This window comes from Chondrus crispus, genomic scaffold (genome assembly GCF_000350225.1).
Source record: "Chondrus crispus Stackhouse genomic scaffold, scaffold_191, whole genome shotgun sequence".
In the NCBI taxonomy this organism is placed as follows: Eukaryota; Rhodophyta; class Florideophyceae; order Gigartinales; family Gigartinaceae; genus Chondrus; species Chondrus crispus.
Window position 1 is genome coordinate 115,792 of NW_005179066.1, and position 16,653 is coordinate 132,444.

General features: G+C 58.0%; 9 protein-coding genes; 6 read left to right on the top strand and 3 right to left on the bottom strand.

Moving 5' to 3' along the window:
- Nucleotides 1-279: 279 nt before the first annotated feature.
- On the top strand, nucleotides 280-1,493 carry CHC_T00003488001 (hypothetical protein). XM_005714800.1 is given in 2 exon segments: nucleotides 280-1,122; nucleotides 1,123-1,493. 1 exon segment carries the CDS (start codon nucleotides 280-282, stop codon nucleotides 1,120-1,122), a length of 843 nt encoding a protein of 280 aa, XP_005714857.1. The 3' UTR covers nucleotides 1,123-1,493.
- A 681-nt stretch (nucleotides 1,494-2,174) lies between these two features.
- Nucleotides 2,175-2,345, top strand: CHC_T00010173001 (40S ribosomal protein S29). Its single transcript, XM_005714801.1, has one exon. The coding sequence runs from the start codon at nucleotides 2,175-2,177 to the stop codon at nucleotides 2,343-2,345; it is 171 nt and encodes a 56-aa protein (XP_005714858.1).
- Nucleotides 2,346-4,367: 2,022 nt separating this feature from the next.
- On the bottom strand, nucleotides 4,368-5,687 carry CHC_T00008776001 (cell division control protein 6, CDC6). Its single transcript, XM_005714802.1, has one exon. The coding sequence runs from the start codon at nucleotides 5,685-5,687 to the stop codon at nucleotides 4,368-4,370; it is 1,320 nt and encodes a 439-aa protein (XP_005714859.1).
- Nucleotides 5,688-6,553: 866 nt separating this feature from the next.
- Nucleotides 6,554-8,162, top strand: CHC_T00003489001 (hypothetical protein). XM_005714803.1 is given in 2 exon segments: nucleotides 6,554-7,429; nucleotides 7,430-8,162. 1 exon segment carries the CDS (start codon nucleotides 6,554-6,556, stop codon nucleotides 7,427-7,429), a length of 876 nt encoding a protein of 291 aa, XP_005714860.1. The 3' UTR covers nucleotides 7,430-8,162.
- Nucleotides 8,163-9,253: 1,091 nt separating this feature from the next.
- CHC_T00003490001 (hypothetical protein) lies at nucleotides 9,254-10,297 on the top strand. Its single transcript, XM_005714804.1, has one exon. The coding sequence runs from the start codon at nucleotides 9,254-9,256 to the stop codon at nucleotides 10,295-10,297; it is 1,044 nt and encodes a 347-aa protein (XP_005714861.1).
- A 513-nt stretch (nucleotides 10,298-10,810) lies between these two features.
- Nucleotides 10,811-11,797, bottom strand: CHC_T00003491001 (hypothetical protein). Its single transcript, XM_005714805.1, has one exon. It carries the CDS (start codon nucleotides 11,795-11,797, stop codon nucleotides 10,811-10,813), a length of 987 nt encoding a protein of 328 aa, XP_005714862.1.
- A 326-nt stretch (nucleotides 11,798-12,123) lies between these two features.
- CHC_T00003492001 (hypothetical protein) lies at nucleotides 12,124-14,677 on the bottom strand. XM_005714806.1 is given in 2 exon segments: nucleotides 12,124-12,325; nucleotides 12,326-14,677. 1 exon segment carries the CDS (start codon nucleotides 14,675-14,677, stop codon nucleotides 12,326-12,328), a length of 2,352 nt encoding a protein of 783 aa, XP_005714863.1. The 3' UTR covers nucleotides 12,124-12,325.
- A 505-nt stretch (nucleotides 14,678-15,182) lies between these two features.
- CHC_T00003493001 (hypothetical protein) lies at nucleotides 15,183-15,413 on the top strand. The gene has a single exon (XM_005714807.1). It carries the CDS (start codon nucleotides 15,183-15,185, stop codon nucleotides 15,411-15,413), a length of 231 nt encoding a protein of 76 aa, XP_005714864.1.
- Nucleotides 15,414-15,748: 335 nt separating this feature from the next.
- Nucleotides 15,749-16,018, top strand: CHC_T00003494001 (hypothetical protein). The gene has a single exon (XM_005714808.1). The coding sequence runs from the start codon at nucleotides 15,749-15,751 to the stop codon at nucleotides 16,016-16,018; it is 270 nt and encodes an 89-aa protein (XP_005714865.1).
- Nucleotides 16,019-16,653: the final 635 nt, after the last annotated feature.

The following is a 16,653-nucleotide window of genomic DNA, read 5'->3' on the forward strand; positions in this document are numbered from 1 at the left end:
ACGCACAAAATGGTCGAGCTGCGATACGCGGCGGACTCGAAGGAGTCGGACTGGCTGGTGCGTGTGTCGGCCGTGAAGAGCGCGTTGTTCGCGCGGGCGGACACCACGCCGCGCCGCCTGTTCTTCAAGTTGCGCGGCGCGACGCTGGCGGCCCACGCGGAGCAGTCGTACCCGGAGCTGTGGCGCTCGCCCATCAAGGAGCTCAAGGCCGTCGACCCGGGCGACCTGTCCTTCACGCTCCGCCTCCACAAGTGCACCATCACCGTGCGCGCCCCCGACATGCCCACGTACGAGCGCTGGGTCGACGCCCTCACCCGCAGCGCCGGCACCGAGTTTGACAGGTTCTACAAGCGCGAGCGCGGCATCGGGAAGGGCCACTTCTCGCGCGTGTACGTCGCCTCGGATAGGAATACCGGTGATAAGTTCGCCGTCAAGGTTATTAAGAAGGACAAGAACGACCTGGAGAAGAGCAAGAAGTTTATCAGGAGGGAGGTCAAGGTTCTGTCCGTCACAGACCACCCCAACCTGGTCAAGGCCGTCGACTTCTTCTCTGCGGCCGGTAAGCCGCACATCGTCCTGGAGTATGTCTCCGGCGGCTCGCTGCGCGACTTCATCCGGGCGCGCAAGCGTCTGTCGGAGGAGAACGCCCGCCCGGTCCTGCGCGGCATCCTCAGCGCCATCGCCTACATGCACGACCTCAACATTGTCCACCGCGACATCAAGCCGGAGAACATTCTCATGGAGCGCCCGGACCTGCCGAAGATCACCGACTTTGGCCTGGCCACCTTCTGCAACGAGGACAAGAACATCCACTCCGTCGTGGGCACCCCGTCCTACGTCGCCCCCGAGATCATCCGCAACGTCCCGTATGGGCCGCCCGCCGACGTATGGTCGTGCGGCATCGTCCTCTACTTCATGCTCTCCGGCGAGCGCCCGTTCACCGGCGACACGAGAGATGACATCAAGCGCGCAGTGCTCGCCGGCGACTTGCGCTTTCCCAGCCAGCTGTTCGGCGCATGCACGCCGGAGATTAAGCACCTCATTAACTCCATGCTCGCGTTCGACCAGCGCAATCGCATCTCCGCACGCGAGGCCCTCTCGCATCCGTGGCTGTCTAGATGAGGCCGCGCATGTCGGTGTGCTTGATGTATGTATACATTCGTCATTCGAGAGCCGCATGCCGGCAGAGCGCGCGCCTTATATGGCTTGCGCTATTCTTCCTCGCGGCTTGGTAGTAGTAACAGTTTTGTTTGTGGAGGGGCGGATGGGGGATTTGCGTGCAGAGGCCAGGCGTAGTGTTGTTTTTGCGGTGGGTCGCTGACGGTTAACATGGCGTGTCCTAGCAGTTTGGTGCTGTTTCCGTGCTGTGGTTTAGGCTACCAGTAAGGGGATGAAAGCATACAACTCGTGTAATTAAATGAAGGAGGACGCTTTTAACTAAAACTTTATCTCGGCATGGATGCGAGAGGGCGTGGGAATACGCGTTCGATCTACGCGTACGCTGTCACCGCACAAGGATGTAAACTTGCTGCAGTAGCTAGTGCGCAGCGTCTCTGAGGAAGGCTTGGGGTGAATGCATTTGGAAAGGAGGACATCCCAAGTCCGGAATTACACCTTCCGGGAAGTGCACACTTCGCTGGGTATAGCGTAATCCAACTGCCGCTCCACTACGTTACCTATTGCCTTGCATCTCCAGGCTCCAACCGTCGCACCGCTGCCCACTTCCTTGCGTCTCGAGGCCCTGCCTGCTACACCGTTACGCAGTTGCCTCTCCAGGCTCTGCCTGTCGCTCTGCTACCCGTTGTCTTGCATCACCAGGTTACGTTATACGTAGTCCCGCGCCACATGAAAGTTTTCAAGCTGCAGTGCCGCTGTCATACTGTAACGGATGCACACTGGGCCGGTGTAATGTTTTCGGCAAAATAGTTGAAACTTTGCGCGAATTTGAAAAATCAAGAGCAGATCCGAGAACAATTGCACTTGTTAAACTTTCATCTTTCTTCTTCTCTGGTTGGATAATTTTCACTCATGTTTCACGAACCAAGTCGCCGTCGATAACACTGACCTTAACATCTCCCTCCCGACCCTCGCTCTTTCCCCCCGTACCGCACCCATCCGCCGCACTTCTCTTTCCCCCCGGTTACGCAACAACCGAAACACCCCCTCTCCCCACCATGGGTCACGAAAACGTCTGGGGCTCGCACCCCAAGGGCTACGGCAAGGGCTCGCGCAGCTGCCGCACCTGCGCCTCGCGCATCGGCATCATCCGCAAGTACGGCCTGGACATCTGTCGCCGCTGCTTCAAGGAGAACGCCAACAACATCGGCTTCCACAAATACCGTTAACTCCCCGTCGGCACGCAGACCAGATCAATGTTTTATCGCCCGCGCCGAAGCAGTCTGCTGCGCGCCGCCGCGAGCCGTCGCGAGCCGCCACCCGGTCGCACGTGTCGTCCACGCCGAGCACCAGCGATCCCCGCTTGCCGGCCATAACGTCACCCGCGGTCACACTTGTTTAGGCGCTTCTCCTGTAAAGCTCGTCTGCCGCCCTCACTGTCTTCGCCCTCGCCATTACTTCGTATGCCTCCTCTATCTACCCAAACCCGTAGCCGTGAGTCGAGACGTTGTTGCTGCCGAAAGAGGTATCGCCATCACGATCTCAAAGCCGCACTCCCCTTCATTTATTTCTTAGGTTCTTTCACTCGAATCGTCACCTTGACGTCACTGGCCGGTGGATCTGCCGGCCGCTCTGCCTTAGTCTCCCCCTTGGGTTTCACCCGCACCACAAACTTAGAGCTCCCCTCTTCCTGCACCACCTCCTCCCCTACTCCCTCATCGCCTTCGTCCGCCACCTCCTCTTCCTCCTCCGTCGCTTCGTCCAAAATCTCCACGATTTCCTTAAGCCGCGCGTGGTCGTCATTCTTCAAAAAGAACTTCTTCTCCGGCGTCTTTTCGAACATCCGCTCCGCAATCTCCACGGCCAGCTCCCCACTCATGCTCGCGATGTTCGCATCCGCCCCTCTCTCCACTAGAAGCACCACCGTGTCCACCTTCTTGTACCCCGTCGCCATATGCAGCGGCGTCAGCCCCAGCACGTCCCTGCCGTCGATGTCGGCCCCCATGTCCAGCAGCCGCGTGCACAGCGTCGGCAGCCCATTCCCCGCGCAAAAGTGCAGCGCCGAGCGCCGGTTCACGTCCGTCACGTTCACGTCCTGCCCCTTGTCTAGCGCCGCCTCGATCGCGCCCACGTCCGCGTCATAGCATGCCGTGATGAACGCCGCGTCGCCCTCGGGCATCCCCTCTGTCGACACCCCCGCTTTCGTCGGCGCTTGCGCGGGGCCTTGTACCATCGACGGCGCGCCGTCGGAAACGCCAGCCTCTTCCTCCCAGTCTTCGTCGTCGCGCTTGGCGCGAAGCTCTGTTCCGTCTTCGCCGGCAGCATCGGTGTTGTGCTCAGCGGCGTGCGCAGTGGCGTCGTGATCCGCGTGCCCAATATCACCGACCGACGCGTCGGCGCTGCCGTGGTCTGGAATCGAGACGTCGCCGCCACCGCCGTGGTCGCTCATTGAGAAGCGGGGCAGGAAGCAACGGCGGGACGGTGCCGGGGTGAGCAGGTGCTTTCCGCATGGCTGGCGCGCGATTCGCAATGAGCGGCCGGAACACGCTGGGAGACTGGGAGTCGAGGGGACGAACCCGTGGCAAAATCGGGGCGGCATCGCGGAGAGTCTGCGTGTACCAGAAGGCTTGGAGATGTGGGATGGTGTAGATTTGTGCAAGTTGTAAGTTCCGTGAGATTTCGTCGGGATTCCAATGCTGATCACTTGATCGGTGGTCAACTTCGGTCGAGGAGCACCGTCAAATCCGTGCTGGCATCGAAGACTCAGTGAGGACGGCTCAACCGGGACTTGCGAGAGTTGCACCTCGATCAGAAATGAGGCAAAGCACAAAATCTGGCGGCTAATCGGAGAGATTTTTCATGCTTTTTATCCAATATTGGATTGAGGCTCACCCTTTTGGACACACTTACTCGCAGCACACATGCGGCACTTGCCACATCAACAACACCATTTCATGGTGTTCAGAAGCACGCGGCTGGAACTTCAAACGCGAGCTGCTAGTAGATGCAGAGCGAATATCTTGCTGAATTCCGAGATCATCAATCCGAACCGCATGAAGAGTCTTACTCGCGTGAAAGATAAAAACTGTTGCCTGTTTGATCCATGGCCCGTCGGAGTGGATGAAGCGCACGTGCGGTGGAAATCATGTACACACTCACCCGTAGCAGCGTCGTCCCGAGCAAAAGCTTGCGCAACTATTCAAAATTGAGTTTACCAACCGCACCTAGTATACATTCCGCCGACCCGGCCGCTACCGCGCAATCAACAGAGGCAGAAACCCCCTACCTGCGACGCCGGCCCTAACATCATCGACATCCACTTTCAACCTTACTAACTTGGACCGAATAGTCCTTACCTTCTTCCCCCTCCCTTGTGCGACATCCAGCAACCCATGACTAGCAAGCGCATTACAACAAATCTGCGCAAATTCGTCAAACGTGACTCCTCCCACCTTAGCCCTGCTGCACATCCTAGCGAAGCTCTCGTACAACCCGCCCAGCGTCGCCTTCTTCGCACTCTTCCCCCCCATGGTCACCGCATTCGCCGCCACGCACAGCGCGAGCTGCTGCTGCACGGGCAGCTGACTAATAGTGTCTACAGCCTGGCTCAAGCCTCCACGCGCCTGTAGTATACGTGACACAACAGCGATAGCGCTTCCACCGTCCGCGCGCGCAACCTGCGACTCGGCCTCGCGGCACACATCGAGCACCAACCTTGCGTCGCCGGAGCCCGCGGCGACCTTTTTCGCGGCGAGCTGGACGGCGACCTTCGACAGCGCGCCATCGGGGGCGACTCGCTGTCTGACAATCTCCTGCAGCGCGTCCGACGTGTACGGGGCGAACGGGAGCAGCTCGGGCATGCATGCGTTGGCCCTGAGCCAGGGCAGGAGGCGGACGGGCAGGTCGACGGCGTTCGCGATGCCGATGACGCTGAGCCTGGAGCTCGGCAGGTGCGGCCATTCGAAGGCGGCGTACAACACGAGCTGGTCCCGCGACACCAGGAAGTCGACCTCGTCGAGCACGAGCACGACGCGCTCGCCTGCGGACGAGGCGAAGGCACGCACGGCTTGCTCCGGGTCGCCGGACAGGCCGAGCGCGGAGCACAGGGCGGAGAAGAGGTTGCGCGGGGCGCCGAGGTGCGCGCAGTTGAGCCAGACGGAGCGCGACGGCGGCAGCGAGAGCGAGGACAGCGCGGAGGAAACCGTCAGGGTCTTGCCGGTGCCGGGGGTGCCGCTGACGTAGAGCGAGAGGGCGCGGTGCGCAGGCGTGAGGGCGCGCAGGAGTGAGGTGCGGATGCGGGCGTAGTGCGACTCGCGCGAGAGCGGCGCGCCTTGCGGAGTGAAGGCGAGCGAGAGGGAAGGGGGGAGTGGGGCCGGCTTGGTGGGGGGTGACGAGGGCGGCCGGAGCGTGTCCTGCGTGGAGACGGGGGACGCGGGAACGTCGGGGAGCGGGGAGACGGGCAGCGGCTTCTTGCGCGCGTTGCGGCGGGTGCGGGGCTTTGCGACGCGGCCGAAGACGGGGGGGAGGGGTGCGAGGCGGTTCCTGACTGCGGAGCGCGTGTGGGTCGGCATGGCGAGGAGGGGGGGGGGAGGGGGAACTAGGGTGGAGAGGTGGGGTGGGGGTAGCCGGGCATGGCGAGTAGGAGGATAAGTAGGAGGATAAGTAGGAGCAGGGTACGAGCGGAGTAGGAGGCGGGCGCGGGCGGAATGGCGGGGCCGTTTGGGAACGCGGGTGCATCGGTGTTGTTGGCGGGAAGGGCCTTGAAGTGGCCCTTTTGCCGCCCGAGTGGACGGCTACGGCGACCGCCTGCGAGCCATCTCGCATTCCCTTCGCATCCGCCTGACTTCCCGCGCCTTTCCCGCCAAGAGCAAAACCGGTGCCTCGATATGGCGCATTTTCGGATCAAGGATCTTCTTACATAATCCAGTTACATTCACTATCATACTACATCGATTGGATCACCTACAGCTCCCACACGTATGACACGTGTTTGAACGTGAACCGGCGCCTATCTCTTGATCCCATCCTCCTCGTAGACACCCTTCTCACTCTTGCAGCGCTCCTCCCCCTCCCCCCCCCACGACCGCCCCAGTCGCGTCGACTATGCTTCCGCATGCCTAACCCCACCAGCACGCCCGAAATCATAGGGGGGGAGCCCTCGGCTCCCCCTTCCACCGCTGCTTCGGCCAGCGCCTCCTCCGATTTGCAAACCCCCGCCTGCCTCGTCCTGGGCATGGCGGGGTCCGGCAAGACGACGCTGGTCGACGCGCTCTCCGCCTGGCTAGAAGACGACGACGATGCGGAAGAAGAAGCCGCCCCCAATGCCGCCGCCGACACCCCCGTGGGCGCGTACGTCGTCAACCTCGACCCCGCCGTGCACACGTTGCCGTACGAGCCCAACGTGGACATCCGCGACACCCTCGTTTTCAAGGACGTCATGAAGGAGTACTCGCTCGGGCCCAACGGCGCAATCATCACCGCGCTCAACCTGTACGCCGTCAAGTTCGACCAGGTCCTCACCCTGGTCGAGAAGCGCGCCGCGGAGGTCCGCGCTGTGCTGTTCGACACCCCCGGCCAGATAGAGACCTTCACCTGGTCCGCGTCGGGACGCATTATCACGGAAGCCCTCGCCGTCACCATGCCTACCGTCGTGCTGTTCGTCATTGATACGGAGAGGAGTCAGAGCGCTATGACCTTTGTCAGTAACATGCTGTACGCGTGCTCCATATTGTACAAGACCATGCTCCCGATGGTCATCGTGTTTAATAAGATCGATGTCACGTCCTGCAAGTTTGCGCAGGCCTGGATGGAAGACTTTGATCAGTTTGACGCCGCGTTGAAGGAGGAGAACTTTGTCGGCACGCTCGCCCGCTCCATGGCCATGGCGCTGGAGGAGTTTTACAACAACCTGCAGAGCGTGGGTGTCAGCGCGCACACTGGGGAGGGGATGCCTCAGTTGGTTCGTGCGATTCAGGCGGCCACCAGAGAGTACTACGCCGAGTATAAGCCGGCACTGGAAGAACGGAAACGCCAAAAGGCCGCGGCCGAGATAGCGAGAGTTAACGACCAGATCGAAAGCTTCAGGAACGATCGCGATCCGCAGACAGAAGCGGAGCGCGATACCAAGTGGGCACCGAGGAAGCCGGGCGAGGAGAGTGAGGAGGAACAGGAAGATGCTTCAGGAGATGCGCACGTCGAGGATGTGAGGTTGAGAAAGCTTGGAGGGGAAGGAGTCAATGACCAGGAGGATAAGGAGGCCTATGAGGACTTTGTTAAGTATATGAATGCTATCAAGTTGAACAAGAACGGATAAGATCACATTTCTGTCCTGTTTCATGCATGTTGTTCAAACTGTCATCAGTAGTGCCGTTTGAAGTAACCTACATGGCTGGATGTAATAATTGCGATGTCAAAGTCGTGAGCAAGAGCGACGAGGAAAACTCGGACCAGAACGAGTATGTGAAGGATTCAGAAGCAGATCATTCGCCAACTTTGCAGAAGCCCTGGTCAAGGGGTGCTAGAAGGGAGAGAAGTGAAGCTGACGCAGTTCGTCGGTTGAAGATTGGAGGGCCTGGCCGAACTTACATGGGTGTAGATGCACCTCGTGGGGCATTGAATGGCCGGTTGAAACAGAAAAATTGTACATCGCGGAGGAAGATGGTTTCGGCACAGGCAGATGTTTTCACACAAGAATAAGAAATGAACGCCAATGCTTAATCTCTACGCCAAGCGTGACTGCTGAGTACGTTGATGGCGGGATGCAATCGCTTTGCGTGGAAAGCGGGACGTACACTTGCAACGGAAGCTCGAGCGTAGTTCAAGACGAAACTATCAGGGTGGTGCGTAGCTCATGTAGACAAGCGTATGATTGGGTAGGCGTAAGTTTTAGTCTGATTCGTGGAACCAAGTCTGTTGACCAAAAGTTACTGGCTCGGCGAGAATGCTTCGCGGTGTCAACAGCAGTCAGTGCGTCAAAGCGTTGTAACGCTGCGTGTAAGCCAGTAAATATCGATAATTGCATGTCGCATTGATGACGACATTGAGGGCAAACATAGTAAGTGCGTTCAGTGTTCAGTGGGTCGGCACTGCTTGCTCTTTCCTGTGGTTGCGAGAGTTATTGTAGGTCCGCGTCGCGAAGTGGGCCACGATAGACTCTTTAGGAATCTCGCGGACGCAGGAAGTAAACTTTGGAGACGCATAGTGTGAAGTAACAGTTGTTGACAATCGAATAATAATATGATAATTATTCGATTTGGAGGGGGCTTCATGTCGGAGCATCAGCAAAAAAGGGGAACTAGTGTCTACCCTTGGTAATCTAGGGAGAGTGATTACTGTCGCCGTGGGGGAGAAGAATAAAGAGGAACGGTTATTTGTCGTGCGAGTGCCAGTCATGTGTAAGGCGAATTGGAATCAAGAGGTGGCTGTGCAGGCGGCAGCGACTGTGCGATGGTACGAGGAGGCTGTTCGGCTTTCCCGAGCTTCGGGGAGCCAGTAGCAAGGCTTGCCGAGCTCTGAGAGATACCACATAATCAATCACATAGTGCCGTGGCGGCAGTGTATGCGTGAGCGGCACGCGCTGGAAAAATATCGGTGCGTTTTGAACGTCTGGCCTACGGGTATGATGAGCATTTCGTTTATCGCGGGCAACATGAATTAGACTGGATTGCGATGGCACCATGGCATGGCACCATGGCATTGGCGTCAAAGCGATCCCGTGCAACGATACTTCATACAGCACATCAAGCCTCGGCAATAATGCCAGATGCCTGCCGCCTCGCAACGTCTTGAGAAAAGCAAGGGTGTGGCGCGATGGAAACTGAAAAAGCAAACGTACAAAAAAGTCAAGTTGATGGCTCTGGCGCGGCTGCGGCGCCCACGTTGTTTCGGAACCCTGTTTTCAACACACAGCCGTTAAACATTTTTGCGCTCTCATCCCTCGTCGTTGTGTCCAAATAAATCCTGTCCTCCGAGATTTCCCAGTCCATATCAACCCCCTTCCCTTCCCCCAAAACTCCCCCCGCTGCCTCCTCTTGGCTATACACCAGCAATCATGTCCCTCACACACCCACTTTAACCCTTGCAAACTCCCGCCATACACACTCGCACGTCATTCCGTTCCTCACTTGCTCCCTCTATCATGGCCGACAGCTTCAATGCCGCCGGCCAAAGCCAGCGCCTGCGCGTCATCATGTTCGGCGCCAGGCAATACGAAGTCGCCGCCTTCCGCAACGAGATGAAGCTCTCTCCTGAAACTCAGCTACTCGACATCGTCTTCGTTTCTGCTCCTCTCGACAAGAGCACTGCCACTCTTGCAGCGGGCGCCAAAGCTGTCTCCCTTTTCGCAAACGACTATGCTGATGCCGCCATATTGCAAATTCTACACGCATCCGGTGTAGAGCTTATCACGCTGCGCTACGCTGGTGTCCCCGCTGTGGACCGCAACAAGGTCGCCTCGTTGAAAATGCGCCTTGCCCCAGCACCCGCCCATGCCCCAACCTCAATTGCCGAGTATACCGTCTTACTCATACTCTCACTCAACCGCAAATTACACCTCGCATACAACCGAGTACGCGAGGGAAACATGACCATGCATGGTCTAGTGGGCTTCGACATGAAAGGCAAGGTTGTCGGACTCATTGGGACAGGAAAAGTCGGCACTACAGTCGCCCGCATACTCAGCGGGTTTGGATGCAACGTTATCGCGTTTGACATGATCGAATCGCCTGACATCAAGCACATGGGAATAAAATACGTCTCCATTAACACTTTGCTCGCCACTAGCGATATCATTTCGCTGCACGCCCCACTCGTCTCTGGCACCAGGCACATGATTGGCGCACAATCGATACCACTGTGTAAGAGAGGGGTGCTTCTCATTAACACCTCCCGGGGGGCCCTGCTGGATGTAAAGGCTGTCATCCCTGCTTTGCAGGCGGGGCAGGTGGGAGGGCTCGCCCTCGATTCGTTTGAGGGCGAAGCTGACCTCTTCTTCCAGGATCATACGGGTGTCCAGACAAATCCTGACTTTCAGCTCCTTAGATCAATGCCCAACGTCCTCATCACCGGGCATCAGGCAGCCCTTACTACAAATGCCTTAGCGTCTGTTGCCAAGGCGACCCTGAGAACCCTCGTCCAGTTTGCGAGAGGCGAAGCCTTGGACTACGAGATCGCCACTACCTGATTGGAGCAACGTTGCCATGTCGACATCTTTGCGTGTTGGGAGCTGCTTTCCTCAGGTTTCTTATGGCGTCTTTCCATCAATTCCTGAGGACACCCATGCTACTGCTGAAATATCGCTTCACGTAATCGCTCTCAATCGCTATCTATGAAGGCAAAGTGTGCACGCCCCGCGACCAAGAAAGAGAAATCAAGAAACGAGCGCGTGAATAAGGTCTTTGTAAGAGCACGGATGGATGAAAATTCGTCGGTATTGTACCGGCTGTCTCTGGGGCTTTCTTCACAACACCAATGGGGTTATCCACAAATGGGTACAGCGAATTACAAGGCTTCTGGTTCCAAATCACCTTTTGTTCTCATAGATTCGCAAGTGGAAAAGTTGAAATCTCACATCAGCCCAACTGGCGCGTGCTTGTGAACGACGGGAAATGGAAGGGATTCGGATGCATCTTGACAATTCTTGCTGTGACGACGGTGAAGTAACAATCTTAAATTGCCTCAAACGTGGTGTTGCGAATCATGAAAAGATTGTGAGCTTTCCACATATTTCAAACTCTTCCCCTGTGCAGGTACCAAGCCATTGCAGCAGAGCCCGTTCTGATTTTAGATTGTGGCCACGCCACACATCTTGAGTTGGTACATCGCCGTCCCCAGTAATCGATCCATTGAACATGAACACATTCACAGCTTTGCAAATGTGCAATGCAGTTACAATAGCAACGATGCCAGTGGTGGGGACGTCTGTTGCCAAAGAAAAGTTTCTTCTTACATTCAAGTCGTGAAGCAGCATCTGTGTTTTCATTTCGAGCCCGTAGTGCAGAACATGAAGATCGGACCAAGCGGGTAAGGAGGACCGGGCGAGGGCATGCCAGGCTTTGGGACAGGACTCAAATCGACTTGGGCATTCGTGGCGAAAAAGCATCGTCGGATGCCATTTGGCCTTAAACGCTTCGCCGGCCTGTTTTCGGAGAGTCCCTCGGCTTGCATTTTGCCCTCCCCATCCTTGAATATATCGTTCAAAGGATCTCAGAGACCCCCGTTGTATGAAAACTGCATCAGTCCGCTTGCCCAGGGGCGGTGACGCACCCTCTGCCGCGAGCAATTCTGGTACTCGTACATTTAGTCGAAAGACTAGGTCTGTTGTTTCGTCGACCAGACGGCTCTGTTCCGTTGCAGATATATGTGGAGATAAAGGAGAGCCTCCAATGACAGCACATGTTGATCGAATGGCCTTGTCAGAGAACTCTTGAGGAAACGCCGGGGGGAACAGTGGCTTCATATAGAGCAGTCTTTTAATTTTGCGGAGTGAGAGCTCGGCATCTTCAAATGACATTCTGTGCTTTTGGAAGGACTTCTGGTGGAGACACCGGTGTGCTACACATGATAGCAAATCTCCTCGCGACCAAGCGATTTCGATCACCGTTGGCACAGCAGGAATAGATCGGAACCCACCAACAAGAAACAAACTGACAAAGCTGAGAAGCCAAAAAGTTTGAGTGCTCATGATTTTCAGGCGCACTCGGGTTCCCCGCGCCTGTGTGCTATTCATCCCTTGATCTCTGCTTGGCCTGAGAGCCTGTCACAGCCCCGCAGTCACTTAAAGTAAGACCCCGTACTATGTTCCAGTCTTCCTGGATGAGACGGGGGATTTTAGGCGAAAGAGACGGGGGATGATGCGTCTCTGCGGGGGAGTCCTTCGCCTGGAATGTTGCGACAGTAGCAGGGTCGTGCACGGCCCTATATTTTGTATTGGCCTGGAGAAATGCTCAGTTGGCACTGCCGTACGTTCTGTAGCAGTCTTGGAGCAACATGTGGGTACATTGCGTAAAATTGGTCTAAGCCAAAAACTTTGGCTGGTAGTCTTTATTATTAACTTGCTCGGGCGGCAGAATCGAATAAATGTCACCAACGTCGGGGGTTCCGTTCTCTTGGGACTTCGAGAAACTGTCAAGTGAACAGGAGACGAAACTTTTTGCGCGTGGAATTTTCCAAAAGCTCACAGCTGTTGCTATGTACACAAGACCCACGAAGTCTAGAAACTGTTCGATTGAAACGTCCATGTTCCTGTTTTGACATCGTATCCCAAAAACTTGAGTCCTTCCTTCTGGCAATGAGCTTTAAGCTTGCCGACCATTTTGGCCGCAGTTGTAGCATCTGTTAGTGGTTCGTTAGTCCGTTTGTCCAACTTGTGGATTCCAAACAGCTTAACCCTCGCCGGCTTGTTCAGGCCCGTACCGACAGCGGGTACGTCGTCGTCACGTGGATAAACGCTGACCTCGCGTTTCTTGATCTGGACAACTTGATCTATGTCTAGACCACGCATATCGACCGGTTCCAACCAAGAAATTTCTCCCAAACCCTTCTTTCCGATAGTTAATTCATCAACCTTCGACAATTCATCACTCGACATCTTCGCTAGTTCATCATGGGTAGGAATCATGTAGTACTCTGGGTCATTACATGTTGGCATGTGAACTGAACCACGCCTCCAAGAACGCCTGTTTCGATTAGCTCCAAGACTCAATCTCGTTTTGGACGCGGAGAGTTCTTTTTGCGCAACTTCTGTATATTCAACAGCCGGTCCTGTGCTCCTCTCGTCACTTTCCTGGCGTACATTAGGAGATGATCCGTCATCATCGTGAGCTAGGCCGGAAGCGTGAGCATCATGATACTGAGTGCTGCGAGGTAATCCTTGATCAGCATCATCGTCTCCGTCACCAATGACCTCACCAATGCCCTCTGCTACGGCTTCTTGTGTGGCTGATTCTGTTCCGGGTTCAAATGATCCAAAAGGATCTTCATTTCTTCCGTTTATATCACTTGGTCTTCCGTCAGATGTTTCCATGTCATCACCCAAAGCACCTCTCTCACCTGCCCCGCTTTGCTCGGAGTCTTGCCCATCCTGAAACTGTCGATTTCGATTCAAGATCGGGTCGTTGGTCATAGGTTCAACAACCAGTCTCTTTATATTTGCCGCCTTGAGTCGCTGCTCCTCCGTTCGCCACGGCGTGACGTCATATCTCACCGCTTGTGGCCTTCCAAACCCACCTCTGCGGTTCGTCTTGGGCCGAAGCACCGTGCCAACATTGAACACAGATCCACTCTCGCGCCAAGGGCGCATTGGTGACGCCGCAAACCAGCCACTGCCAGGATCTCTCCGCCGAAGTACATTGTGCTTGGCGAGCACCTCCGAAGCTCTAGTTCGACGATATGGTTCTGTCGGCGTCTTCACAACCACACTAACGGCTTTCGGTTGCGTCTGACCTATAGCAACTGCTGTATTGATAACAGACGCTCCAGCACCACCAGGCATAGAACGCGCCGCTGCCGCGACACCCGAAAAAAGATTCGATTCCCCGAATGGATTGGCAGTCAAGGAGGCCTCCAAGGGCCCGTGTGCCTGCTGTTGCTGTTGCAGCGACTGTCCGCCAAAGGCACCGGCCATCCCAAAGGCGCCAGCACTAGGCTTGCCAAATCCCGATTGCCCCCCTTGCCCAAAGAGAGACCCCGCAGTATTCCCCCCGAACAAACTACCGCTAGTCGCGCCAAACGCACTTGTGGCAGGGGTGCTTCCAAACAAGCTCCCCCCCGTATTGCCAAAGAGCGAAGCGCCAGAGCTTCCGCCTCCGAACAAGCTCGCCCCTGACGCGGGCTGCGACGCAGCCCCAAAGCCCCCAAAGCCCGTGGAAGCGCCGAACAGCGATGGTGCACTCTGCTTGGGCGCGGCAGCCCCGAACGAAGGCGCGGCGCCAAACGCTGATGACGCGGGCTGCGCGCCAAACAGCCTTACGGGGGCGGATTGCGCGGGGGCGCCGAATAGCGAGGCAGCTGTGTTGGGCTGCTGCTGCTGCCCGGCGCCGAAGAGGCTGGGGGCGGCCGGGTTGGGCTGTGCCGGCGCCCCGAAGAGACTGGGGGTCGGGTTCGGTTGCCCCGGCGCGCCGAAAAGCGAAGCGCCTGTGTTGGGTTGCGCCGGCGCGCCGAACAGGCTCGGTTGTGACGAAGCCGCAGAGCTGCCGAAGAGCGAAGGAGCCGGCGTGGCTGCGGCGCCACCGCCAAAGGCGGACTGAGAAGCGCCGAAAATTGTGGAGCCAAAGCCTGAGGCTGAGGAGGCGCCGAAAGCGGGCGCAGCGGAGGCTCCAAAACCAGTCGCGGCGAAGGGCTGTTGTTGCTGTGAGCCAAAGGCGCCAAAGACGGGCTGCGGTTGGTCGGCGCCTTTGTCGCCGCGGGAGTAGTCGTGGAGGCGGATCTCCTCGACGGAGAAAGATCGGAACGGATGCATGGCCGATATGGTGAGGTACTTGCCGGCTTCGGAGGATGAGCCGGAGGCGCTGTCGGAGAGTTGGGAGAGTTGCCACTTGGCGGCGCGGGATCCTTCCGCTGGCATGGCGTCTTCGGCATTCTGCTTGGGCCAGAGCGAGTTTGCCGACGGGATGGACTGGCCAAAGCCGGACGGGGCGGCCGCCGGGGCGCCGAACAGGTTGGTCGGGCCGGTGCCGCGGTTGCCCCCAAACACGGACGGGGCCGACGACCCGAACAGCGACGCCCCCGTCTGACCGAAACCCGAGCTGCCGAAGGGCATGCTGGAGGTGTGGGGTATGAGGGGGGGAGCGGAGATCGCTTGCAGATGAGAGTTATCGGGGAGTGGGGGGTCTGTTGCGGAAACGGGTAGAGGCGGGCAGGTGGGGAGCGGACAAATGCTGATGTGATCAAGTCTCCACTACGTGTAAAGTTGGTGCAATTTTATAAATCTTCAGCAGTGAGTGCTTTTCTGTCCTGTCTGCTCTGCAGTAGAGCCATACGCTCTCATGCCAAGCGCTTCCCCTTCATCGGGTAGACCTCAACTCTAACCCTCCTCGACGGAGAAGGGCTTAAACAGCCGCATGGCGGAGATGGGGACAAAACCAGCTGCGGCCTTTGCTGGGCTTGACGGTGTCGAGGGGGGAGGCGTCGACGTAGCGCGTGCCAGTGCTGGGGGCGGCGTTGACCTCGCCGTCAAAGAGACCCGGCCTGTACACATGGCACTCCGACGAGTGCGTCAGGCGGCAGAGTTCAGAGCGCGACCCCATGGGCGGCATGGAGGGGATGCCTTCTGCGGGCGTCGCGGACAGCACCGGGTATGACGAGGACGGCGAGGCGGCGAGCAGCGATGGCGAAGAGGCGGTGACCAGCGACGTAGAGGACGTGGCGAGCAGCGACGGCGACGAGGCGCGGAGGGCCAGTGGGGCCGTCGGCGAAGCGGCAGACTGCGGCTCGCGCTTGTCGGTTTCAGTTGGGCCGCGGAGGCGCATCTCGGTGGGCACGGGTGCGAGCGCGACTCGACGGGGAATTGCGTGCGCGGCCAAGGTTGGTGGCGCACGCGGGTGGAGCGTGGGAGGGCGCGCGGGGGGAGAGGGCGGTATCTTCTTCTCCATAAACGCATGCGGTGTATACAGTTTACGCAGAGACGGACAGAAGGATGCATTCGAGGATATACGATGCGCTCGACGTAGCACCAGACAGTGCAGCGGCGCAAGGGCGGCGCGATCAGCGCGCGGTCGCCCGCCAGCCACTCCCACCAACGGCAACGGCTCGGGCGGCACAGCGAGGCGAGACGGGCGAAGCGGTTCAGGCTGTGGGGGGCTCGGGCGGTGTGCGGGCGGCCTTAATCTGTACGCGAACCCTCCAGTCCTTCTTGTCGACCTTCTCCTTGCCGGCGGGCTTAATGTCGATGCTCTCGAGCACGTAGCCGACGTGCGCGGCGTTGTCCGCGAACGTCTGCACGAGCGCGATGAGCTTGAGCTCGCGCCTCGACCGCCCCTTGGGCATGCCGGTGCCGCCCGTGGCGTCGCCGGCCGTCTCGCCTGCCGCGCGCGCGCGCAGCGTCACGGACAGCACTTGCATGCCGATGCTGGACGCCACGTCCCGGAAGGCCCCCAGCAGACACCCTAGCTCGGTGTGCGACACCCCGCCGGCCGCGGGCGCGGCGCCGCCGGCGGAGGAGGCCGACGCCGCGCCGGGCGCCGCCGTAGACATCGCGTGCCTGGCGTCGGCTCGTGCAGGTTGCAGACGGCGCGAGGGCTTCAGTTGAAGCTTCGAGCCGGGGCGAGGCAGTTTGCGGTTAGGGGTGTATCGCGCGACGAAGGCGCACCTAATGTGCAAGCTTGAAACGGCCAGGTGCACCTGCGAGGCCTGCCCGAGGGAGACGCAAGGTGAAGAGGGAGAAAGCCATAGATCCGTCGAGTCTCAATCTGAAAATCTCAATTCAATTCAAAACAGTTTTCGAAATTCTCCCAATCCCTAAATATTTCAACCGCCAGAAACTGCCACCACCAATTCTCTGTCCCCCTCCGCCACAGCTCCCCCATCCCCGTCACCCCCAAA